Genomic DNA, 24705 nt, shown 5'->3' on the forward strand with positions numbered 1-24705 from the left:
TATTCCAAAATTGGTCTGAATTTCTGGAAACTTACTGATCAGCTTTTTTTGTGTTGTTACAAAAAACATTGCACTGAACAGGTTTAGCATGACATTTGTAGTGAATTAGAAGCCATGTTGGGACAAGATTTATTCAAGCAATACAACTCACCACATCCTTTCACAGGCAAACCTTGGAAACTGAAAAGAAATGTTAGTCAAAACTTGAGAAAACTTACCGAGAGTTCCCGCACTCTGCTGTCAATGCCCCGGGCATTGATCCTGGTGGCATTGAAGGGCATCTTGAGAGGAACCACCGTGCCGGACTGCTCCACCATCGGGTTCTTCCGGTAGTGCTCCACAAGTTCACTGAGTGTGTCAAACTTTCTTCCTCCTCCGACATCATACTTGTTATCCTGGAATTAAAACTGTAATTACAAACAGGAAACATTTTATCACACCAGACTGAAGCTGGGACTGACAATTATGTTACTAACTAACCCCTTACCCAAGAAAGGTCACATTGCCTTTGAGCCACATCACTGACAGAAGTCCAGCTAATCAAGAAACACACACACAGCTGGCCAGGCAACTGCCAAGAATACCATCCACCTCTACGTACCACACATCTGATCATGACGTGGGTGACCTTGTCGTCGGTGCGGACAGACAGGACATAGTCTCCGGGCTTGCTCTGTGACTCCCGGACCAGGAAGCTTCCATTCTTCCCCTTGTCAAGGATCAGCTTCTCAGCCTCACGCCCTGACAAGTGGCCATGAAACCACCTGCGGGATACAAAAGAGTAGTGAGTTTGGACCCTCTACATCCAGTAAATAAATAGTAATAGCACTATATTTTTCTCTTATTTCATGCACTCTGGAATACAGGGAACTGCCTATTTCAAACTACAATTTCCTGCCTTTAGGAATTTGGAAAGATGATTTTCGGAGGATTCAAATTTCCTGCCTTCAAGATATCGGATTACTGGGAGTTTCAGACCAGCGGAATTCTGACCAACACACTTTTACTGGAGTAATCTTGCATCAAGTAAGGCTGCTGCTCAGACTCACCTCTCTGTGGTTGGGTCAGCACAGTTGAGGGGGTACTTGAGTTCTATGACCTCTCCGTTCTTCTCCCTCAGCTGGCCTTGGTTCTCCATGTAGAACTGCACCAGCTCAGCCAGTGTGGCAAACTTCTCCCCGCCATACAGGTCATAGAAGTCTCCCATGTTCTGAATCTTGATGTGTGTCACCTCTCCATTCCGTCTGCAAGCGGGGAAACTTATTAATCAGCATGAACAGGGACAGGATGAATTAATTTTTACCTCTCCTGTGTCTGCATGGATAAAAATGTATTAATCAATGCACACGTGGATGAGAATTTAATTTTGTCATTGTATGAAATTAATTTTCATTCTTGTATTCTTTCTTTTTTTCTTGTTTTTCATTCATTATATTTTCTCTCATTTTCTTTTTTTAAAACAAACTCTAACAAATTATAAAATGAAATAAACAACTTTTCCGATGTCCCAATAAAGTACAAGAAGCATCCATCATCCTGTTAAAAATCCAATTGTAGGTAAATGTTAAAAGATCGTTATTGATAGAAGTTGTAATTCCATTTCCTATAAAAGGCAGGTGAGTTACTAGACTCTTTTGACACATGGTCCAGGCCAAAACACTGAGGCAACCAGTCCTTTAGTTAAGCCTCTTGTGTTGTAGGATCACATCGCCTTTAGCTTACAACACACTGAGGGATACATAGATATATACTTATTCCCACTGTCCTTGGAAAATTATATGGATGAAAACAAAATGAAGTTTGTTACATACTAGTTCAATGTGACCCTGTGATAAGTGCGGTGAAGGGCAAATAAGTTAGTCATAATTACAATACAAAAGTAGTGAGAGGTAATTGAATAACTATTCCACTTAACTCAGTGATATCCAAGCCATGGCAAAAGAACTCATTAGACATATTCCCTATCATTATACATAAAATTCCTCCCCCAGTGAGTGTCAGGAGCCTGCAAGGTGTAAAGGGGGAAGTGACCCAACCTGTCTGGATATGAAGCCTCCAGGCAGGCAGCTTCTGGCTTCTTGCCCAAGAGTCATACCCTGTAGTGTGTGTAACCCCTATCCTTGTTACTCTCACTTTTTGTCACACCAGTTCCTTCACACTTAACAAATAAAGGCATTGAAATAGTGTGAATATCATTTTATATAGCAAGCTGAAGTTAGGGATGGATATTTATGATCCTACTACAGAAGCCGAGTCTCTCACATGAGCAGGAAACTTTATTTTTATTTCCTAATTCCAGTAAAGTACTCTGAGCAGATCAAGATTTGCAGCACTGTAAAGGCTTCAGGAAACTCAGCAATTCTAATTTTCTAATAGTTTCTTTGTCCTTTCCAGTAAAAGCATATCAGTATTAAGCAAAAGTCTGGCACTGAAGAGATCAGAATTAAGCTCTCCTTTGTATGGGTTAAAGCAGACTTTCTTAACCCAGTGCTGGAATGCATTTTAGGATACGGTAGAAAAAAGCTTCAGTCATGTGCAGTATGGTACATTTAGTCCCAGAATACTATATTACCACACATGACAGAAGCAGTTCTCTAGATGTATGGGGGTGCTTGCCTGCCTTCAGACAACTACAAGGGTTGAAAAGTACTCAGAAAGGCTTGGTTTACCTCCCCACACCTTTCTGACCACAATGCTCTCCTCCAGAGTCGGAGGGTACATGACATCCTGCCTCGTGCCCTTACATGGCAGTGGGCAGGCAAGACAACACATTCCCTCATTCATGTCAATGAGCACCAAGACCACACTGAGAATGTTAAAAAGACTTCCATGTGTGCCAGGACTGGATTTCGCTCATCACTAGATTTTGCCTGACTGCTTTTCCTTTCCGAGCCTTTTAAATATAAATATGTATAAAAATCTGTATACAAAATTCACATAAAATAATTTAAATTTGTTAAAAAATTTATATACAAGATACGCATAAAATAATATAAATATCTATAAAAATATATAAACAATTTCCTATGATGCCTGTGAATGATGTAAAGTTGTTAAATTAAATAATAAAAAACATCTCAATTTACTTTAACCTTACTGCTGCTTCTGTCATGGCCTACAATACGAGTTCCACTCCTCCTCACAACTCACCGCACGGAGAGAGTAAAGTCGCCTGGGTTGGACTTGGAGGGCCGGGCCAGAAAGGAGCCCTCGATGCCCCGCTCCTTCAGCAGCACCTCGGCCTCCAGGCCCGAGACGTTGGGGTGAAACCATCTGTGGAAAGGAGGCGGGTCAATGCTGGGCTGTTCAAGGTCACTGCTGCCACTCACACATACACACAGCATATGAATCATGAGCAACCAGGAAAACAAAGTGATAAATGTCGCAGAAATGGAGCCTCTGTGGAATGTCAGCAAAAATAAATAAATAAAAACTGAATCTCTTTAATCAATCTTGATTGTTCATGGGAAGAAGATAGTGTTGGTGCTACTCTGGTTCTGAAGGGAAGTGAATTTTATGTAAAGATAGCAAACATGTACCGGATTCATTTTCTGCATTCTGTGGATGTGTTGGTGTTTGTTACAGCTACTAAATTAAAAGGAAAAAATAGAGAAGTATGTTGATTTAAGAGGAACGTACCAGAGGAAGAGAAAGGAAACAAACTGAATGAGGGATGCATCAAGGCTTCAACAGAGATCAGAAAGGCAAAATGAGGGAACAAGATGAACAAAACAGGAGTGAGGAGACACACAAAGAGAACAGAATTATGTTTTGATAGAAAAGTAAGCAAATGCTGCATTCATCTTTCTTTATCATGGAGAAGATGACAGGCCTGGCAGGGGAACTTTGTGGGACATTAAAGAGTTGTGAGGGATAGAGTGTGAGTGTGTAAGTGAATGACAGCAGGAGTGTTTGTGACTATTAACCCTGATGTTTACCACTTAACCATAGTTATGAAATGTGGCAAAACAGGCAAGGTTAACAGCATGAAAAATGTTGCCAATCATTGTAAATCTACAGTATTTACATACAAATATGTTGGAGTTGGAGCCAGTGTGGAATATTAGCCAATAAATAAGAATTTTGAGGTTATAAAAGACACAAAAAATATGCATTAGAAAGAATATACAATAAATATTTTAGCTTTCTTCCCTGAAATTTTTCCAAGAATCATCATTTTTGACAAACAAGGGTCCAGTGAATATTATGTTAAAACTACCATAGTTGCTTGCATCAAAATATAATACAACTTTTAGTAATATAATGAAGTTGCCTTTTTTTAAATCTGTGACAAGTGTGTGTGTGTGTGTGTGTGTGTGTGTGTGTGTGTGTGTGTGTGTGTGTGTGTGTGTGTGTGTGTGTGTGTGTGTGTGTGTGTGTGTGTGAGACTGTGTGTGTGTGTGTGTGTGTGTGTGTGTGTGTGTGTGTGTGTGTGTGTGTGTGTGTGTGTGTGTGTGTGTGTGTGTGTGACTGTGTGTGTGTGTGTGTGTGTGTGTGTGTGTGTGTGTGTGTGTGTGTGTGTGTGTGTGTGTGTGACTGTGTGTGTGTGTGTGTGTGTGTGTGTGTGTGTGTGTGTGTGTGTGTGTGTGTGTGTGTGTGTGTGTGTGTACACCTGTTCCCCAGCACAGCAGCATTACCTGCCCTTCAGCTTCACCGCCACAGACTCCTGCAGCCTCTGCCTGCCCAGTGCCTCGGGCTGTTGCCCAGCCTCTGCGAGGCCGGCCGCCCCGCCCACCACCTTATGGTACAGAGAGTGCAGGCGACTCCACATCCTGTCCGTCATCATGGTGCCAACACCCTCACTGCCCGTGCCAATTCAGAGGGACACAAGGCTTCACCAACTCATATTTTTTTTAGGTCACTCACTTTCCGTCCACTGGTCCGTCAACTCTCATACATTTTCCTCAAAAGTTCTCCGCCTCAAATTGTTTCTGTGCCCGCTGGGGAGGTGAGCCTCCTGGGCCATGCCTCCTTCAAGGGGACGATAAACTATTTCACCGCTACCTAAAATATGGTCTGTTAGAGAACATTCCTCAAGGTGATGGACGCCATGCATTTCCAGCGTGTGGCAGTATTCTTTCAGGTCATTGTTTTCTCAATTTTCCAATCCCAAGAGATGCTAACGGATGCATGTAATTCTTTTCTATAAATCAACTACCATTCAAAATTATGTTTATTTCCAATATGTCTGAAATGCAATGTAAATAAAGCTCAAACTCAAGTAAAACCAACTTAAAAATGTAAAAACCAATAAACATGTGTAGAGTTCTTCTGAAGTCCCACAAACCCTCTGCAGTTTTTCCCATTTCTATAAGGGGGTCCCACAAATACCAAAGTCAAGTCCCACAAATACCAAAGTCAAGTCCCACAAATACCAAAGTCAAGTCCCACAAATACCAAAGTCAAGTCCCACAAATACCAAAGTCAAGTCCCACAAATACCAAAGTCAAGTCCCGCAAATATCAAAGTCAAGTTCCATAAATACCACCACCATACAAAAGTTCCACTAAATATATAATCTACGACACCAGAGGAATAGAACTGTGATGCATCATTATACAATCCAAATAAACCCTTACGATTGCCCCGTCCCCCGCAATACAAGTACACCCTTTCATAATAACAGCCCGCCCTATAGACCCTTTCACTCACAGACATTATTTACCAATTTTACGGAAACAGACCCTCGAAAGCAACCTAACAGTGGTCTGTCACGTCGCAGCTAAGGTTACATAACGCAGACTGGGAAAAATAATGATATAATGCAGATAGAAACAGACCCTCAAAAGCTACCCAACAATGGTCTGTCACGTCGCAGCTAAGGTTACATAACGCTGACTGGGAAAAATAATGATAAAATGCAGATAAACGGTGACAAAACAAACTGATAAACTGTCAGGAAGAGATTTAATGCATCCGGGAATCATTGCATCATCGGTACGAAGCTCCCTTGAAACTGGTGTCTCTAAATGGTTCACTGAGGTCTTTATTATCAAGCTCTTCGAAGGCTTAGTCCATTAATGCTAACCACGGGGTGTTCTGGAAAATACCCTCATTGTGATCCCTATTCCAACTAAACCTAACATTACATGACATAACATAACCTGACCTGACCTGACCTAGCCTGTCCTGTTCAAGAGTGGGAACGGCAGACACACTCATGACAACCCGACGTTCGTAATCGAAGTCCCAAACGTTTGATAAGGCGAGTGTAAGGCCTTGGTGGTTATATAAAGGGTCAAAACTCTAAAGGGGTCAACTAAGGCCTTCTGGTGTCAAAGAATAATCTGATGCCTTTAAAAGGGTCATCAAAGGCTCTCTGGTATTATTGGTCAATCTGTTACCCTTGAACACACACACACACACACACACACACACACACACACACACACTAAGGTCCTATGGTGGTAACATTTAACGGCCTATAAAAACTGCTTCAAAAGGACAATGCGACGGAGATGAGCACTGAAGCCACGCGCAGCTACATAGCGTATGGACCTAACTTTGTCTATAATAATACAACAAAAGAAAAACAAAAGTAAGGAGAATACACAAGACATAGTGAAGGGAGGGGATGTAATGTGTGTGTGTGTGTGTGTGTGTGTGTGTGTGTGTGTGTGTGTGTGTGTGTGTGTGTGTGTGTGTGTGTAAGAGAAAAAAAAACACACATAAAAGCTGTCCACGAGGCTTACTTCCTCTCTGAATAATGACAGAATGACTCACTCTACATTAATTCTCTCTCTCTCTCTCTCTCTCTCTCTCTCTCTCTCTCTCTCTCTCTCTCTCTCTCTCTATACTCAATGCATAATGGATAAAGGGGAGGGGAGGGGAGGGGGAAGGGGGAGAGGGGAGGAGAAAGGGAGGGGGTGGAGAGGTGGAAGAATACGTGTGGAGGAGAGAGGGGGGGGGATGGTTCCTGCACGACATTCTCTCTCTCTCTCTCTCTCTCTCTCTCTCTCTCTCTCTCTCTCTCTCTCTCTCTCTCTCTCTCTCCACCCCTATCTTCCTCCCCCTTTCATTCTTCTACCGCTTAACCGCAATCCAGCCACACACACACACACACACACACACACACACACAGTCACATTCCCTCACTATCTCTCTCTTTATCTGTGTGTGTGTGTGTGTGTGTGTGTGTGTGTGTGTGTGTGTTTAGTTACGTCACTCAACAACAGATTTTTTCCCACCTGACATGTGGGAAAAAAAAACGTAGCAGTTGATGACGACAATGATAAGGTCAGATTTGTATAAGAGTGAACTTCAAGGACGGTGTACTCAGGCGCTTCCATCTCTAACATCAACTATTTCCACAGGTCGAAAAGGAGATCATTTGGGTTTTCATGCGGGTTTTTTTCACATTCATAGTACAGGAGAAGAGTCAGACTACCATCCGGGCCATTAAACTACCCCTGGAAAATGCCCTAAACTCCTACGAATTGGGTTTTCATGAGTTTTTACAAGCATGGTATAGAAGATGGGTCAAACTACCACCAGGGCCATTGAACTACCACTGGAAATGCCCTAAACTCCTACGAATTGGGTTTTCATGAGAGTTTTTACAAGCATGGTATAGAAGATGGGTCAGACTACCACCAGGGCCATTAAACTACCCCTGGAAATGCCCCAAACTCTTACGAAAGGCTTGCTGAATATATGATCTTGGGCGCCGAACGGTCTAAGAACATGTCCCCAGGAATAGATGGGACAGACTGTGAAAAGCAGTTAGCAGAGGAGAGATAGGAAGGAAGGAAGAGAGAGAGGATGAGGGCGATAATGAAAGGTTGCGAGGTGGAGGTCGTAGGGGTGGAGGGAATGAATGGAGGAGAGAGGAAGGGGGAGGGATGAGAGAATGAATGGGTGGAGGGTGGAGGCAGGGAGGGAAGATAAAGCAATGAATGAGGATAAGTGAGGAAGGGGAGATAGAATGCGGAATGGGAAGGAATGGAAAAGAAGCAGAAGAGAGGAGGTGAAATGAAGAGAAGGAAAAGGGATGAGAAAAGAGAATGAGGAGATAAAATGCGGAATGAGAAGGAATGGAAAAGAAGCAGAAGAGAGGAGGTGAAATGAAGAGAAGGGAAAGGGATGAGAAAAGAGAATGAGGAGATAAAATATGGAATGGGAGGGATGGAAACGAGGCAGAGAGAGACGGTGAAATGAAGAGAGAGATAGAGGAGATGAGAGAAGAGATAAAGAGCAAGAATGAAAAGGAGATGAAGCAAAAGGGGAGTGGAGAAGAAACGGAATACATGAAGGGGGAAGAAGGGGAGAGAATGAAGGTATAGAAGAAGACAGGAGAGAGAAAAAAGAAGAGAAAACTTGGGTAGGGAGGGGAGACGAAACAAAAGGATAGGGATATGGAAATACACGAAAGGGAAGAAATGGGAGAAAATGGAGATATATAAGAACATAGTGAAGACGAAGAGGGAGAGAAGAGGAAAGTGTGAAAGAAAATATGTTGGAAGGGAGGTATGTAAGAAGATGGGAAAGAGGGAGGGAGGGAGAGGGGAGGAAAGTAGATAGGAAAGATGAGGGAAGGAAGGGAGCAAAGAGAGGGAAGATAAGGGAAAAAAAGAAGGGGAGATGAGGGAAGGGAGATGAAGGGGAGGGAAGATGACGGGAGGGGAGAGGGGAGATGAAGGGAGAGTGGAGTGGGGGAAGAGGGAGATGAAGGGAAAAGATGGGGGAGTGTGGGGAGGGGGAGGGGAGATGGGGGAGGTGAAGGAAGGGAGGAAAGGGGGAGGGGGGATCAGTGGACCGAGGGATCATCTCTACCCTTAACGAGGTTCTCTACCCCTTATCGATCAGAGGGGAAGGGGAGAAGGAAGGGGGGTGGATAATCTGCGGTCTGAGGGAGGGAGAAGGAAGGAGAAAGAAGGGAGATGTGGAAGGAAGGGAGGGAAATGGAGAGAAGGGAGAGGGAATGGACTGAGAGAAAGGAAGGGAGGTAGGGAGAGCTGTAAAGAAAGGAGGGAAGGAGAGAAATGCTGAAAGAGGGAAGAAGGAAGGACTGGAAGGGAAGGAGGAATGGAAAGAGGAAGAGAAGAATGGAAGAATGGGAAAGAAGGAAAAGTGGAAGGAAGAGAGAGGGGGGGAGAAGTGAAAGGGACACCAATAATAATAATAATAATAATAATAATAATAATAATAATAATAATAATAATAATAATCAAACTACATATACTTGCCACTCGATTCCTTCATTCCTACAGTATTCCTCCAAAACACAAACCTATTTTTTTTCTTGCAATCATACTTAAGAAAGACAAACGGGAAAACAAAACAAAAGATAAGTACGATTTTCACCTTCAGTATACGAAAGCTTTATGTTCTTAATTTTCTTTTTTTTTCATTATTTTCTTCCTTTTTTTCACACACACACACACACACACACACACACACACACACACACACACACACACACACACACACACACACACACATAGACATCTTTCACCCTTTGACCCCTGAGCCTATGTCTATCATCTTCTGGCACAACCATTAGCTGCCCTTTAAACACACACACACACACACACACACACACACACACACACACACACACACACACACACACACACACACACACCACTGGCTTCACCTACTTCCCTAAACTTTGTCTCCTTGCTCTTTAAATCCCTTAGGCCTGCTGTTCTCCTCTTCCCCTTAACTTCCCCCCCTTAAAACATAGTTCCCTGCCCTTTAAAAACCTCCCTGTACTTCCTCCTCCTCATCATCATCATCACTGAATCATTAGTCCACCGCGAGACGAAGACCTTCCCCGACGTTCTACTTATCTATGTCTGGTGTTAGTGTACTCCATCCTGCCCCTACGAAGGTTCTAGTTTCGTAGGTCCATCCGGTTCTCTCTCTCTAACCTAACTTCCTGAAATTCCTAGGTCGTCACTGTTACTTTAATTACTTATCTGAAGACTATTACCTCCATTTATTTTTCTCCTTATTCAACTAACATTTAAACCCATTCTTGTTCCGTCGGTCCGTCCTGTTCTCTGTCTCTAACCTAACTTCCTGAAATTCCTAGGTTGTCAATGTTACTTTGGTTACTCGTCTGTAGGCAATTATCTCCATTTATGTTTCTCGTTATTCATCTACCATTTAAACCCTTTCTCTTTAGGGCATATGAGTCAGGTCAATTGAGGTCAAAACAAAGTGAGAAGAAAAAACAAACTGACAATAAGCTGTTTCCTGTACAAAGAGTTAAAATATGAGATCGAAAGAGTTAGCATGTTAATTTAGTAAGGCGTCATAATACCCCCCCCCTTCATTAATCTCTCTCTCTCTCTCTCTCTCTCTCTAAAACAAATTTCTGAGACCTTTAAATTACTCTCTTTTATTTAAACATGGGGAAACATATACTTTGACTTTGTGGGGATGTCTCTCTCTCTACAAATTTTAATTAACACCAGCCAACCTTATCCTCACCACCACCATCACCACCACTACCACCACCTTGACCCCACTCCACCACCACCCCCCAACACCACCACCACCACACACACACACAGGAACCTTTAACCTTTCATGGACACACACACACACACACACACACACACACACACACACACGACGGCTCACCCAACACAATGAGCATTACCCCCAAAAGCCAAGCCCCCGAGACAGACAGACCCTTCCCCATGGCTCACCCAGCGCCGGCACCCTCACGCCTTCACCACGAACTTTAAGCCTTACAACTTAGGCCCTATAAACACACCAACTCGAGACTCTTCGCCTTAAACCACTTAGGCGTCGCACAAAAACCCTTCCCTCTTCCCCCTTTCTCTTTAGTCCTGCCAGAGAGGGTGTAGAGTATGTATGCGAGGGTAGAGAAGAGATGGAGTAGAGAGGAGAGTAGGTAAAAAATCATATAAAATAGACAAAACGAAGTGAAGGAAAGTATGCGTATTGGGATGGAGGGAGAAGTGATGAAGTAGAAGATAAGAGAAGTAGAAACCATGAAAGGAAAATGGGAATACAAGAGGAAAGATGAAGAGAGAAGCAATGGAATGGGGAGAAGAAAAAGAAAATTGGGAAGGAAAAAGAAGGAGAATGAAAGTATACATGCAGTGATGGAGAAGCTATGGAATGAGGAGGAGGAAAGAAAAGAAAAAGAAAATGGAGAAGGAAAAAGAAAAAGAAAATGGAGAACGAAAAAGAAAAAGAAAATGGAGAAGCAAAAAAAAAAAAGAAAATAGAAAAAAAAAAAAAAACACGGAGAAAAAAGAAAACGCAACGCCTACCTCGGCTACTACACTCCACTACCCTAACCTTTTCTATACCTACTAAATCCCTTCCCGGAACGTTTGAAAATATAGCCCTGTGGAGTTGGAGAGAGAGTTCCATGTTACCCTAATCGCACTTAGCATCAAAACTCTTCACTTTCAATCCTATTCGCAACGCCTACCTCGGCTACTACCACTACCCTATCCTTTTCTATACCTGTAAGACCGTATTACAAAACATTTCGTCACCAAAGTTCACATATTTGACAAGGCTTTCGTAGGATTTTTGGGCATTTCCAGAAGTAGTTTTATGACCCTGGTGGTAGTGTGACCGTTCTTCTGTACCATGAACCTAAAGAAACACTCATTTGAATCTGACTGATCCCCGTTTTGACCTTTAAAAATAGTTGATGGGGGAGTGAAAGTGTCTCATCATACCGACCGTGCTATCGCCCTTCCTTACAACTCTCTCCCTGTACTACCCTCAGCAATCTCGTCTCCCCACTGTAAGCTCAGAAATGTCCTATCCTCAACCTCAACCACTGCTACTGTACACTACACAATCCTGACCTCTTCCATAACAGCACTATCGCCCTCCCTTACAATTCTCCCCCATGCTAACAACAGAAATCTCGTCTCCCATACACGTAGCGCCCTCCAGCACCCCCTTCCTCCCCCCCATTAGTGTCATATGGACCCTTTTCATAATAACTATCACCCCCGTCTCTCCTCTCCCCTTCCCGGCGTTTTCCTCGGTAAAGGGCGAAGAGAAAGTAAATTATAGAGAAAGAAAAAGTTACAATGGTGGAAATGGAAAAAAGAAAGACAACGAGAGATGAAAAATAAAGAGACACACATAAGGATAAAAAAAAGTTACAGATCTAGAAATGGAAAAAGAAAAGAAAGACGACGAAGGATGAAAAACAAAGAAAAGAGCCAAAAAAGAAAGTGAATTAGAGAAAGAAAAAAGTTACAGATCTGGGAATGGAAAAAAAGAAAGACAACGAAGGTGAAAAAAAAAAAAAAAAAAAGTTACAACGCGGAAATGGAAAATGAAAGACGACGAAAGATAAAAAACAAAGAGCGAAAAGAAAGTGAATTAGAGAAAGAAAAAAAGTTAGATCTGGAAATGGAAAAAAAGAAAGACAACGAAAGATGAAAATAGAGAAAAAACAAAACAAAATAAAAATAGTTATAGATGCGGAATTCGAAAAAAAATGGGAAAGTAACGAAAAATGAAAAATAATGAAAATTGAGAAGAGGAAATGTAAGAGAGAGAGAGAGAGAGAGAGAGAGAGAGAGAGAGAGAGAGGAAATGTACCCCCGGAAACTCAGCGGCTCCATATCAAACCCAAGCCTTATCCTAAGACGCCCCTCGCATGGTATACCACATCCTTTAATTACACAGTCACGTCGCAGTCATAGGTCACGTGCCATGGGGTCAAACTATCCCTAAGACTCGTAAAACTACCTATGGAAATATTAACACAACCTTTACAAAAGCTTTATCAAATGTGGGTGTGTGAGCCCTGAAATGTATAAGAATTTGGGCCATATTAAGTATTCTTTATATCAAGACAGGAGTAAAAAGCCACAGGTCCTTTGTAAGCGCTTAAAGAACAATACAAAACGAGAGAAAATTAAGTAACGTAAACGAACCCAAACAACCTTAGAAAACAGTAGAAAAAGACGTAAATGAAACACGAACAACCTTAGAAAACAGAAGAAAAAGACGTAAATGAAACACGAACAACCTTAGAAAACAGTAGAAAAAGACGTAAATGAAACACGAACAACCTTAAAAAACAGTAGAAAAAACACGTAAATGAAACACGAAGTCCCAACATACAGACCTTTGTTTCTGTTATCATTATAAAGGCGAACGGAAAAACACAGATCACAACAACCGATACTAAGGAATTTCCTCTGTGTGTGTGTGTGTGTGTGTGTGTGTGTGTGTGTGTGTGTGTGTGTGTGTGTGTGTTGTCAGATTTCTTAAGCTTCTGTATGAACGCCAAATACTACACGATTTTTTTTTTTAACTACTTAGTGTTTGGTTAGTTTGCTTACGAACCTGCTGCTTCTCCGTTAGCCTAAGCTCTTGCCCCTTCCAAAATTAACCCAGTGACTATTTCAGGACGAGTATCACCTACCATCTAAGCCTTCTGTGGTGACGCCTTTAAGGGGCTATTACACTGGGCAAATTTTCCGTGGATCTTCCGTCAAACCGCGATTTCCGCTAGCGTGGTTCTCATTTGTTTCTCGTTATTGCTGCTCATGATGATGGTGAGTAATACCGTCGTCCTTCGGTTAAATCTACCTTAAGTTTGGAAGATCGTGGACACGTTAGAAAACCACGGAAATATGAGAACCACGCCAGCGGAAATCATGGTTTGACTGAAGATCCACGGATAATTTGCCAAGTCTAATAGTCCCTTAAGTTCACACTGTGGCGACTCTGCTGGGCCACGACAACCCAGCGACTATTTGGTCCCCTTCACTGTGCCGACTCAGCATCCGGCGATCGTTTCTAGCCCTCTTTCCGACCATGTGCGACCCCTTCACATCAACATTTCCCACCTGAGACCTCGTATACCCCGAGCCGCTGGGTTGTCGTGGTCCAGAGGCGGCACAGTGTGAACGGGGCCTTACTAAGAAAGAAAAAAAGAGGAAAAATAAGAAACATAAAGAATACAAAGAGAACAAAAGTAATGAAATGAAATAAAGGAAAACAAAAGAATAAACGAGATATAAAGAAAGGATGAAAATGACGAAAGACGAAAGAAACGAAAGTCGAAAGAAGAAAAGATACAAAGAAACGAAGTATTTAAGTGTACGTGAGATGGCTGAGGAGGAGGAGGAGGAGAAGAAAGGAGAATAAGGGGAAAGTGATGGAGAATGGAGCGAGACGGGAGGTAGGAGGGAAGGAGAGGGAGGGAAGGAGGAAGAGAAATGGAGGGAAGAATCGTGTGGTTAGCAACAAGCATCAGGACGTGAGTGGAGGGAAGAGGAGGAGAGGGGAGAGGAGGGGAGAGGAGGAAAGTGGTGAGGGGAGGGAAGGTGCGGAGGGGAGAGAGGGTGAGGGGAGATGGGGAGGAGAGGGAAAAGGGAAGGGAGAGTAAGGGGGGGGTCAAAGGGAAGGAGAGGGGAAGGGAGAGAGGAGGGGAGGGAAGAGGAGAGGGCAAGGGATGGGGAGGGAAGAGGAGAGAGGGGAGGAAGAGGGTTATATGGAACGAGAATATAAAGGGGAGAGAGAGTATGGGAGAGAGGGAGGGAGGGAAATAGAAAGAGGGAGGAAGTAGAAGGAGGAGGGGGAGAGGGAGGGAGGGAGGGAGGAAGAAGGAGGAGGAGGAGGAGGAGAGGGAGTCAATAAAAGGTACAATAAGCGACACCGAAGGGAATACAGCGAACACTCTATCCTCCTCCTCCTCCTCCTACTCCTCTTCCTATTATGTTCCTATGACACAATGCTTTCTTCTTCCTCCTCCTCCTCCTCCTTTTAGTATATCCGTATGGCACTTATGTTTACCTCCTCCTCCTCCATTTCTTCTTTATCCTCCCCATAAAACTCCTAAATATTTAATTTCCCATTCTCTCTCTCGTGGCACAGCAATTTGCCAGAGAGAGAGAGAGAGAGAGAGAGAGAGAGAGGAGGGGAGGGGAAGTATGAGGGTGAGGGAGGTGGCAGAAGGGTGATAAAGGAGGGATGAAGGGAGAGGATAAACAAGGGGAGGGGAGAAGGGGCGAAGAGAAGGGAAGTAAACAGGAGGAAGAGGAGATTGGAAAGTGTGGAAGGAAAGATAAAGGGAGGGGATGAAGGGGGAAGAAAGGAGAGAAAATAAAGAAAAGGAGAAAGAGGGAAGGGAGGGGAAGCGAAAGGAGGGGGAGGAGAATGGAAAAAGGGATGGGTGAGGGAAGAAAGGGAGAGATAGAAAGAAGACAGGGAGGAGAAGGAAGAAAGGAAGGAGAGAAAATTAAGAAAAGAGAGAGAGGGAGGAAAGATGAAAACTAGAAGAAGGAAAAGGAGGAAAGATAGAAGGGGTAGAAAAAGGAGAAATTAGAGAGATGAGGGAATGAAAAGGAGACAAAGAAAAGGGGAAAGAAGAGAGGAGGGAGGGAAAAAAAGAGAAAGAAAATGGGAAGGAGAAGGGAAAGATGAAGATTCGTAGATAGATGAGGGGAAAGAAGAGAGTAAAAATGAAGGGAGTAAGAGGGGAGAGGGGAGGAGAGGAGGGGGGGGGGAGACACATGATCTGAAGAGGGGGAGGTAAGGAGGGGGAGGAAATAAAGTGAAGGAGGTAATGAAGATGATGGAGAAGTGAGTAATGAGACACAGGGAAGGGAGGAAGAAGAGGATGATAAAGAGGAAGGGAAGGGAAGGGGAGGGAAGGGAGGGGTTGTGTGTATATACATATTGGGATGGAATTACAAGGGAAAGAGGAGGAGGAGGAGGAGGAGGAAAGGAATGAGAGAGGATATGCTAGAGAAAAAAAAACAAGGAAAATAAGAAATAGGAATTACAGAGAAAGAAGGAAAGGGGAAAGGAGAATAGGATGAAGGAAAAAAACAAGAGAAGAAAAGACTGAAAAAAAGAAAGGGAAGGGAGAGGGAAAAGAGGGAAAAAGGAGAATCGGAAATAAGGAAACAAGAGAAAGGAAAAAAAATGGAAGGGAAGAAAAGAGAAAAGTTGGATGAAACAAAGAAAACAAGAAGACAGACAGAAAAAAGAAAGCAAGTGAGAGAAAAGAAGAAAAGAAAAAGAGGTATGGAAAGTAAAAGATGGTAAATGGAAAGCGAAATAGAACAGGAAGTAATAGAAGTGAAAAGAAGGGCAAGGAAATGAAAAAATAATAATAACTGAAGAAACAAGACGAAAGCGTGTGTTAGTAAGCAAAAGAAAGAAGGGTAACTAAAGGAGATAGATGATGAAGTGGAGATGGGGGAGGAAGAGGAAGAGGAAGAGGAGGAGGAGGGAGAAGAGGATGAGGAGGAAGAGGGAGAAGATGATGAGGAGGAAGAGGGAGAAGAGAAAGAGGAGGAAGAGGGAGAAGAGGAAGAGGGGGAAGAGGGAGAAGATGATGAGGAGGAAGAGGAAGAAGAGGAGGAAGAGGGAGAAGAGAAAGAGGAGGAAGAGGGAGAGGAGGAGGAGGAAGAGGGAGAGGAGGAAGAGGAGGAGGAGGAGGGAGAGGAAAATGGTCTTAGGATTATACAATTTCACTTTCTCGACACCATTACCACCACCACCACCACCATCACCATCACCATCATCACCACCATTACTACAGCCATCACGACCACCATCACCACCACCACCTCTACTACCCCTCAAACACTCCCATCACCATAACCTCCTCCTCCTCTTCCTCTTCCCCTTCACCTCCCCTTCCCATCATAATAATTATTCAAAGATCCTGTACTTGCTCCCCCATCCCTTCCCTCCCTTTCCCTTCCCTAACCCTCCCCTCCCTTTTTCCATTCTCTCTCTCTCTCTCCTCTTCCCTTCACAACCTGTTCCTGAAGGGCGATGCAACACACACACACACACACACACACACACACACACACACACACACACACACACACACACACACACACACACACACACACACACCTATCAGAGTTAACTGGTATAATAACCCGCACCTCACACACACACACACACACACACACACACACACAGCCATAAATAAGTGACCCCCTTCATACGAAAGAACTAATTACACCCTTGGAGAGAGAGAGAGAGAGAGAGAGAGAGAGAGAGAGAGAGAGAGAGAGAGAATGTAAACCAAACACCTAAAAAAAATAAAAATAAAACATTCCCACGCTATACAACAGGTGACAAATGCCTAACAACAACAACAACAACAACAACAACAATAATAATAATAATAATAATAATAATAATAATAATAATAATAATAATAATAATACCTCCTTCCACTTTTCCTATCACCCTCTCACACATTATCCAATCCTTACTATTCCCTCTTTCTTTCCCATATTCTTCACTCCCCCCCTTTCTCTCTCTCTATCTATCTATCCCTCCCTCCCTCCCTCCCTTTCAAATCTCTCTCCCTATTCTCCTCCTCCTCCCTCTTCTTTACCCAGCAACCAACACCCTCACGTCTTACTGAACATCAAAAAGTACGAAGAAAAAAGAACAGGAAGAAGAAAAGAAGAACAAGAAGAAGAAGAGGAAAAGAAAGAAGAAATAAAACAAGAGGAACAATAACAAGATGAAGACCAGCAAGAGGAAGATGATGATGATGATGATGATGATGGTGATGATGATGATAATGATAAAAATGAAAAAAATAATGCCTTCGCGAATTCTACTTTCCAGTGATGAAAAATATATTAATGGACGCCTCAAAACATGCGACAAGGAACACTATATCACATTAGAGAGAGAGAGAGAGAGAGAGAGAGAGAGAGAGAGAGAGAGAGAGAGAGAGAGAGAGAGAGAGAGAGAGAGAGAGAGAGAGAGAGAGAGAGAGAGCGTAAAAGGACGTGAGGATGGGTTGGGAGAGGGGAGGAGACGAGGAGGGGAGAGGAAATGGGAGTGGGGAGAAGGGAAATTGAGAAGGGTAGGGAGGAGGAGGAGGAGGACAGTTTAGAGAGAGGTTATGTGGTGAGAGGAAGGGAGGGAAGGGCACTTGAAAGACTGGAAAAGGAAAACGAAAAAGAGGAAAAAGGGAAAAAAAATATTTAAAAGGAAATATTTGAAGGAAGGAAAAGGGAGAGAAGAGAAAGAAAAGGAAAAGACAAACGTATGAAGCTGAAAGAAAGCGAAGGGAGAAACGAAGAGAAAATATTTAGGAAGGAAAAGAAAGGTTTGCAAAAAAAGATGAGGGGAAAGAAATAGAAGGGGAGAAGAGGAGAAAGATGTTGAAGGAAGGATATGTGAGTGAAAGGAAAGGTGAAGGAAGGAGAGGAAAGGAGAGAGAGACTTGGAAGGAAGGATAAGTAAGGGGAAGGAAAGGGAAGGGAAAAGGAGAGAAGATACACTTGAAAGAGAGGGAAAGGAAGGAGAAAAGAAAGACTTGGAAGGAAAGAAAAGTAAGGAGAAGGAAAGGTAAGGGAAAGGGAGAAAAGAGACACTTGAAAAAAAGGAAAAGAGGAAAAGGGAAAGAAAGGAGAGAAGAAAGAAAGACTTGTAAGGAAGGAAGGAAGAAGTGAGGGCAAGGTGAAGGAAAGTCGAGTAAGTAGCATTTGAGCGACGGAGAGGAAAAAGCCATTACAAGGGGAGGAAGTCACAAGGGGGGGAGAGAGGGAAGGCACTGGCTGGCTTGAGGCACTGACGACACAAGCAGGAAGAAGGTTGATGGAGGGAAGGAAAGATGCAAAAGAAACCGACTGAAGAAAAGGAAGCATAGAAAAAAGAAGACGATAAAAATGAGTGGCAGGAAAGAAATTATTAAAAGAACCAACTTGAGATACGAAAAAATAACAAGAGAAGAAAAAGAAAATAGACGATAAAAATGAAGTGACAGGCAAACAATATATACAGTAGAGAGGAACAAGCTGAAGGAGAGGCTGAATTAGAACAAACACACGAGATAACTTACTAACTACACAGCATAAAGGACAAGAAAAGAACTAGAAGAGGAAGGAACTGAAGGAGGAAAAGACGAGTATTAGAAACAGGGAAACTATAGGTACGATAGAACTGAGTGACGAGGCAAAAAAAATATAGAGGAAGAAACTGAAGGAAAGGATGAAAAAAATAACGAAGAATTGAGGTAATACAGAGAAATGAGGGATAAGAAAAGAAACCACTGAGGAACGAAGAAGATGAAGAACAAAAAGAAGAAGAAACAAAAAATACTACAGAGCGAATGTGAAAAAAAATAAGAGTAAAGAATTGAATGAAGAGAGAGAGAGAGAGAGAGAGAGAGAGAGAGAGAGAGAGAGAGAGAGAGAGAGAGAGAGAGAGAGAGAGAGAGAGAGAGAGAGAGAGAGAGAGAGAGAGAGAGAGAGAGAGAGAGAGAGAGAGAGAGAGAGAGAGAGAGAGAGAGAGAGAGGTGAAAGTAAAAATATAATGAAAAAACAGCAAGAAAAAAGGTAATATATAAAAAAAAAGAGGATGTCCCATCCCGAGGAAACAGGAAAAAAAAAAAAAAACGTAGAAGCTGGAAATGGAAGGAAATGTGAGAGGGAGAAGATGGGATAAAAGCAAATAAAGTGATAATGAAGAGAGGAAGGAAGGAAGAGGGGACAAGAAACAGGAGAAAAGAGAAAGCTGAAAAAAAGAAAAAAAGAATGAGAAAACGCAAAAAGAAGCTAAAGAGAGAGAGAGAGAGAGAGAGAGAGAGAGAGAGAGAGAGAGAGAGAGAGAGAGAGAGAGAGAGAGAGAGAGAGAGAGAGGACAGCAGTAAACGATATGGATGATAAAGAATAGAGGAGGAGGAGGAGGAGGAGGAGGAGGAGGAACAAACTAATGAAAACCAGAATAATAAGAAAATGGAAGGGGGGGAGGAGGAGGAGGAGGAGGAGGAGGAGGAGGAGGAGGACGAGGGCCAAGGAGCAAACAGGAGAAAAAGAAAGAAAGAGGAAGCAAAATGATGAAAACAGCTGATGAGGTTAGTTAAAAATAAATAAATAAATATAAAGAATGAGAAGAAATGAGACAGGAGGAAATGAGGTGAAGAGGAGAAAGAGAAAGAGGAAGGAGAAACTGAGAAAAAAGGAAAATAAATAACAAACTATAAAGCTATCGAAGGAAGCTAAAAATGAGGAAAAAATAGGAAGAAGATGAAGACAATGAAACGAAGTGAAGAGGAGGAGGAGGAGGAGGAGGAGGAGGAAGACACTGACAAAACACTGAAAAAAAAAAAATAAGTAAACAATAAAACTATCAAAGGAACCTAAAAATGAGGGAAAATATTAAAGACGATGAAGAAGACTGAATGAAACGAGGTGAAGAAGAAGAGGAGGAGGAGGAGGAGGAGGAGGGAGAAACCGAGAAAAGAAACTGAAAAGAACATGAAATACAGGGAGGAAGAGAATAGAAGGGAAGAGGAAGGCAGTAAACGAGGTGAAAGCTGAGCACGGGGAGGAACAATGGGAGGTGACAGGATGAGGTAATGAGGGAGGGAAGAGGAAAAAAAAAAGAGGAAAAAAGGAAGAATGAGAAAATGTAAGAAAAAGGAAAAGTGATATAAAAAAGACAAATGAGAAAGAAAACAAATGAGAAAGAAAGAAGAAATCCACGAAAAAAACGATTAACATTAAAAATAAACAAAAAATCATAACAGGGAAATGAAAAAAAAAAATACGAGGGAGGGAAAAGGAAAAAAAGAGGAAAAGTGAATAATGGGTGTAAAAAAATAATAAAAAGGAAAATTAATATAAAAAAGACAAATGAGAAAGAAAGAAGAAGTGAAGAAAAAAAAATGTAACAAAAAATGAGAACAACAAAAAGTGAAGAATGAAAAAAAATAAATATGAAGAATGAGAAAATGTAAAAAGTGAAGAATGAGAAAATGTAAAAAGTGAAGAATGAGAAAATGTAAAAAGTGAAGAATGAGAAAATGTAAAAAGTGAAGAATGAGAAAATGTAAAAAGTGAAGAATGAGAAAATGTAAAAAGTGAAGAATGAGAAAATGTAAAAAAAAAATAATAAAAAGGTAAATTAATAAAAAAAAGACAAATGAGAAAGAAAATAAATGAGAAAATGTTAACAAGAGCAAAAACCTCAGCACAGACATGATGACCAAAACAGAAGAGGAAAAAAATACAAAAACAAAAAAAAAAGGGAATTTGGAGAAAGAAAAAAAAACATGGAATTATAAAGACAGCCACAAAAAAAAAAGAAAAAAAAAAAGATTAACACTAAAAATAAACAAAACAAAAATCATGACACGGAAATGAAAAGTAAGTAAATAAATAGAACTTCAATAAATGCGCCGAGAAAGAGAAAAAAAAAAAAAAATAGGATAAAAAAAAAAAACACCATACGAGAAAACGAATATAAAAACGCAGATTACAACCGCTTAAGTAGTAGTAGTAGTAGTAGTAGTAGTAGTAGTAGTAGTAGTAGTAGTAGTAGTACTAAAAGTAATACCAATAACACCAACATCATCACTACAAAAAACAACCCACCACCACCATCATCATCACCACCACCACAATCACCACCACCACCACCACCACCACAATCACCACCACCATCATCATCACCACCACAATCACCACCACCACCACAATCACCACCACCACCACAATCACCACCACCATCATCATCACCACCACAATCACCACCACCACCACAATCACCACCACAACACCCACACACGCTCCCTCACACCACGCCACAACACGCCACACTGATGCTTCCCTCTGTGTGTGTGTGTGTGTGTGTGTGTGAGAGAGAGAGAGAGAGAGAGAGAGAGAGAGAGAGAGAGAGAGAGAGAGAGAGAGAGAGAGAGAGAGAGAGAGACTACAATATTGGATCAACTCACTTAGGGGGAGGAAGAGACGGGGGGGGAAGGGGAGGAAGATGCGGGGGAGGAAGGGAGGGAGATGGGGTAGGGAGAAAAGAAGGAAGGGAGGGAGGGAGATGGAAGGAAAGGGAAGCGGTGAATGGAACAGGTTGAGAGAGAGAGAGAGAGAGAGAGAGAGAGAGAGAGAGAGAGAGAGAGAGAGAGAGAGAGAGAGAGAGAGAGAGAGAGAGAGAGAGAGAGAGGCTGATGAGGTAAGAGATGGTATAGGAGAAAGCAATTAAGAATGAATTAATAAGTCATGGCAGATGGACGGCTGGGATGTCTCTCTCGGATGAAGAATGAGCGAAGAGAAGAAGGAAATAAAAGACACCCACTCATTATTAAGAAGAAGAGGAGGAAGTGGAAGAAAGGGTAGTAAGGTTGAATAAGACAAGGATGGAAGGAAGTAGAAAGAATGAATAGGAAACAGATTACACCATTAGAAGAAGGTGGATTGAAATAGGAAGGAGGAGAAGGACGAAGAAGAAGATAAAGTAGAAAACGTGAATGGTAGAAAAAACTATTATAAGAAGACTGGTTGGTTAAGAGGAGAAGAAGAAGAAGAAGAAGAAGAAGAAGAAGGAGTAGCAAGATAAAGAGACAAGGATTGAAAGAGAAACAGGAAAAAAAATCTCACTATTATAATAACACTGCCTAGCTAAGAGGAAGAGGAAGAGGAGGAATAAGAATAATAATAATAAGAAGAAGAAGAAGAAAAGTAGCAAGACAGAGACAAGGAATGAAGGAGAAACAATGAAGAGGAAAAAAAAAACTCCATTCACGATCATAAAAAGACTGGTTAGGTAAGAGGAGGAAGAGGAGGAGGAAGAGGAGAAGGAAAAAAGGTTAGCAAGATAAAGACGATGAAGGAAGAAGATGGAGCAGGAAATAGATTCACTCACCATTACAAGAAGACTGATTGATAAAGAGAGGAGGAGGAGGAGGAGGAGGAGGAGGAGGAGCAGAAGAGAATGAAAGACTTGTAAGGTGGAGCAGGAAAAGATGAAGAGAAAAAAAATGAATAGGAGAAAAACAGCAAAACAAATCCACTCACCATTATGAAAAAAAAAATCAACAGGACAAAAGGAAAAAAAATGTGAAGAACTCGATACAAAACGAAATGAAAAAGTTCAATAAAAAAGGAATAAAAGGTTGAAAGGTGAATAAAAATAGCTTGAAAGGTCGAAACAGGTTGGTTGACACAGGGAAGGACGACGAGGAGAGAAAAAAATGTGAAGAGGTTGAAAAAGACTAGATCGAGAAGAGGAAGTGGAAGGAAGAGGTAGAGGAAGAAGAGGTAGAGGAAGAAGAAGGGTAAAAAAGTAGATAGGTTGAAGAAGACTGAATTGAGAAGAGAGGGAAGGAAGAAGAGGTGGAGTGAGTGGTAGATGATGATGATGATGATGATTGGGGCGTTCTGTTCTTGGCAGTGAGAGGTAGAGGAGGAGGAAGAAGAGGAGGTGGAGGAGGAGGAGGTCGAAGAAGGACAAGGCGCAGATAGTGGTCGTGATGCAGAGGCGCTATAAACAGGATGAAGATAAGGGCCAGTATTGAGTGTGACTGATAAATAGATAGAGGAATCGATGACCCGCTGATAACATGATGATAACCCCGGACAGTCGCATTCCTCACCACCACCACCATCACCACCACCACCCACATTCTAGATAGTAACAAAACAGAGGATTCAACCAAAATGAGACACACAACCAAAAGGAAAACAAAACAACACCTCCACCGCCACCACCACCACCCACATTCTAGATAGTAACAAAATAGAGGATTCAACCAAAATGACACACAACCAAAAGGAAAACAAGACATAACCACCACCACCACCACCAATCACCCTTCCTTAGATAGTAACAAAACAAAAAAGAATTCAACCAAACGAGGATAATCAACCAAGAAATCAAACAAAACACCATCACCACCATCACCACCACCACCACCACCACCACCAGGCAAACCACTCACCACATACCACCCACCACTTCCACAACACCCACCTAACAGGATACTCCACTGCCCCACCCTCCCGGTCTCTCTCTCTCTCTGACTCCTTTTTCTTTCTTTTTACTTGTTCTTTTTCTTCCACATTTATTTTGCTTTCCACCAGTATGAATTTCTTTGGTTTTAGTGTCCCCCCCATATCTCTCTCTCTCTCTCTCTCTCTCTCTGTGTGTGACTCCTTTTTCTTTCTCTTTTCTTCTTCTTGCACATTTAATTTTGTTTTAGATAGTATAAATTTATTTGGTTTAGTGTCCCCGCAGACTCTCTCTCTCTCTCTCTCTCTCTCTAGCCCACCCAGGGGATTGAAAAAGGTCTAGCAGTCTCAGGTTACTTCCAGAATGCTCGTGAATGTCGCCCCAAGGTACCTCCCCCTTCTCAAAGTTTCACCCCAGCATCCCCCAATTCACCCCTGGAAGCCCCCTTAGTCACCCGTCACCCTCAAACTGTCACCCCAGCACGCACGGTCCCGGATGTCATACTACCCCTGTGTCCCGAGGTAATGCTCTCTTCCCTCCACAGGCTTAAGGACCAGTGTGACGGAGATGAGCACTACGACCACGCGCAGCTATTGCATATGCACCAAACTTTACCAGCACGGCCACTCACTCCCAAATGTCACCCCAGTTCGCACCCCTTAAAGTGTTACCCCAGCATGGCCATCTCCCCCCCCCTCCCCCCCCTCCCCCCCAAGGAAAAAAAAGGTCTCATCCCCCCAATAAGTTACACCCTAGTTCGATTCCCCTCTAAGCAAAAACACCCTAAGACGCCTAAGTTCCACCCTAAAATCCTAAAATGTCATCCTGTTATCCTAAAGTGTCATCCTAAAGTGTGTTTAACCCCAAGTCTCTCAGTAGCCTCTCCTATAAAATATTGTATCAGCATGTGAAAAGCATTATTTTTTTTTACACGTATGACCCTTCCTGTCACATTTACCGTAAGAGATAAAAAAAATGTGCCTCAGATTCACTCCATCA

The 24705-nt window shown here is 42.3% G+C and overlaps 1 protein-coding gene across 14 annotated transcripts in view; it reads right to left on the minus strand.

Moving 5' to 3' along the window:
- Nucleotides 1–24705, minus strand: part of LOC126980976 (tyrosine-protein phosphatase non-receptor type 11-like) — a 75483-nt gene that overhangs the window by 16691 nt on the left and 34087 nt on the right. For 7 of the 14 annotated variants that reach the window (XM_050831480.1, XM_050831482.1, XM_050831481.1 and 4 more), the window contains 5 exons: nucleotides 4638–5188; nucleotides 3151–3273; nucleotides 1050–1244; nucleotides 602–764; nucleotides 219–395 (listed from right to left, as the gene is read on the minus strand). In XM_050831480.1, the coding sequence (XP_050687437.1) occupies nucleotides 219–395; nucleotides 602–764; nucleotides 1050–1244; nucleotides 3151–3273; nucleotides 4638–4786 (807 nt within the window). In that variant the 5' untranslated portion in view covers nucleotides 4787–5188. Of the gene's footprint in view, nucleotides 1–218; nucleotides 396–601; nucleotides 765–1049; nucleotides 1245–3150; nucleotides 3274–4637; nucleotides 5189–21527; nucleotides 21549–24705 lie in introns of those variants that run through there. The other 7 variants (XM_050831486.1, XM_050831485.1, XM_050831487.1 and 4 more) reach the window with 3 other exon arrangements.

The sequence above is a fragment of the Eriocheir sinensis genome, chromosome 46 (genome assembly GCF_024679095.1).
Source record: "Eriocheir sinensis breed Jianghai 21 chromosome 46, ASM2467909v1, whole genome shotgun sequence".
Classification (NCBI taxonomy): domain Eukaryota; kingdom Metazoa; phylum Arthropoda; class Malacostraca; order Decapoda; family Varunidae; genus Eriocheir; species Eriocheir sinensis.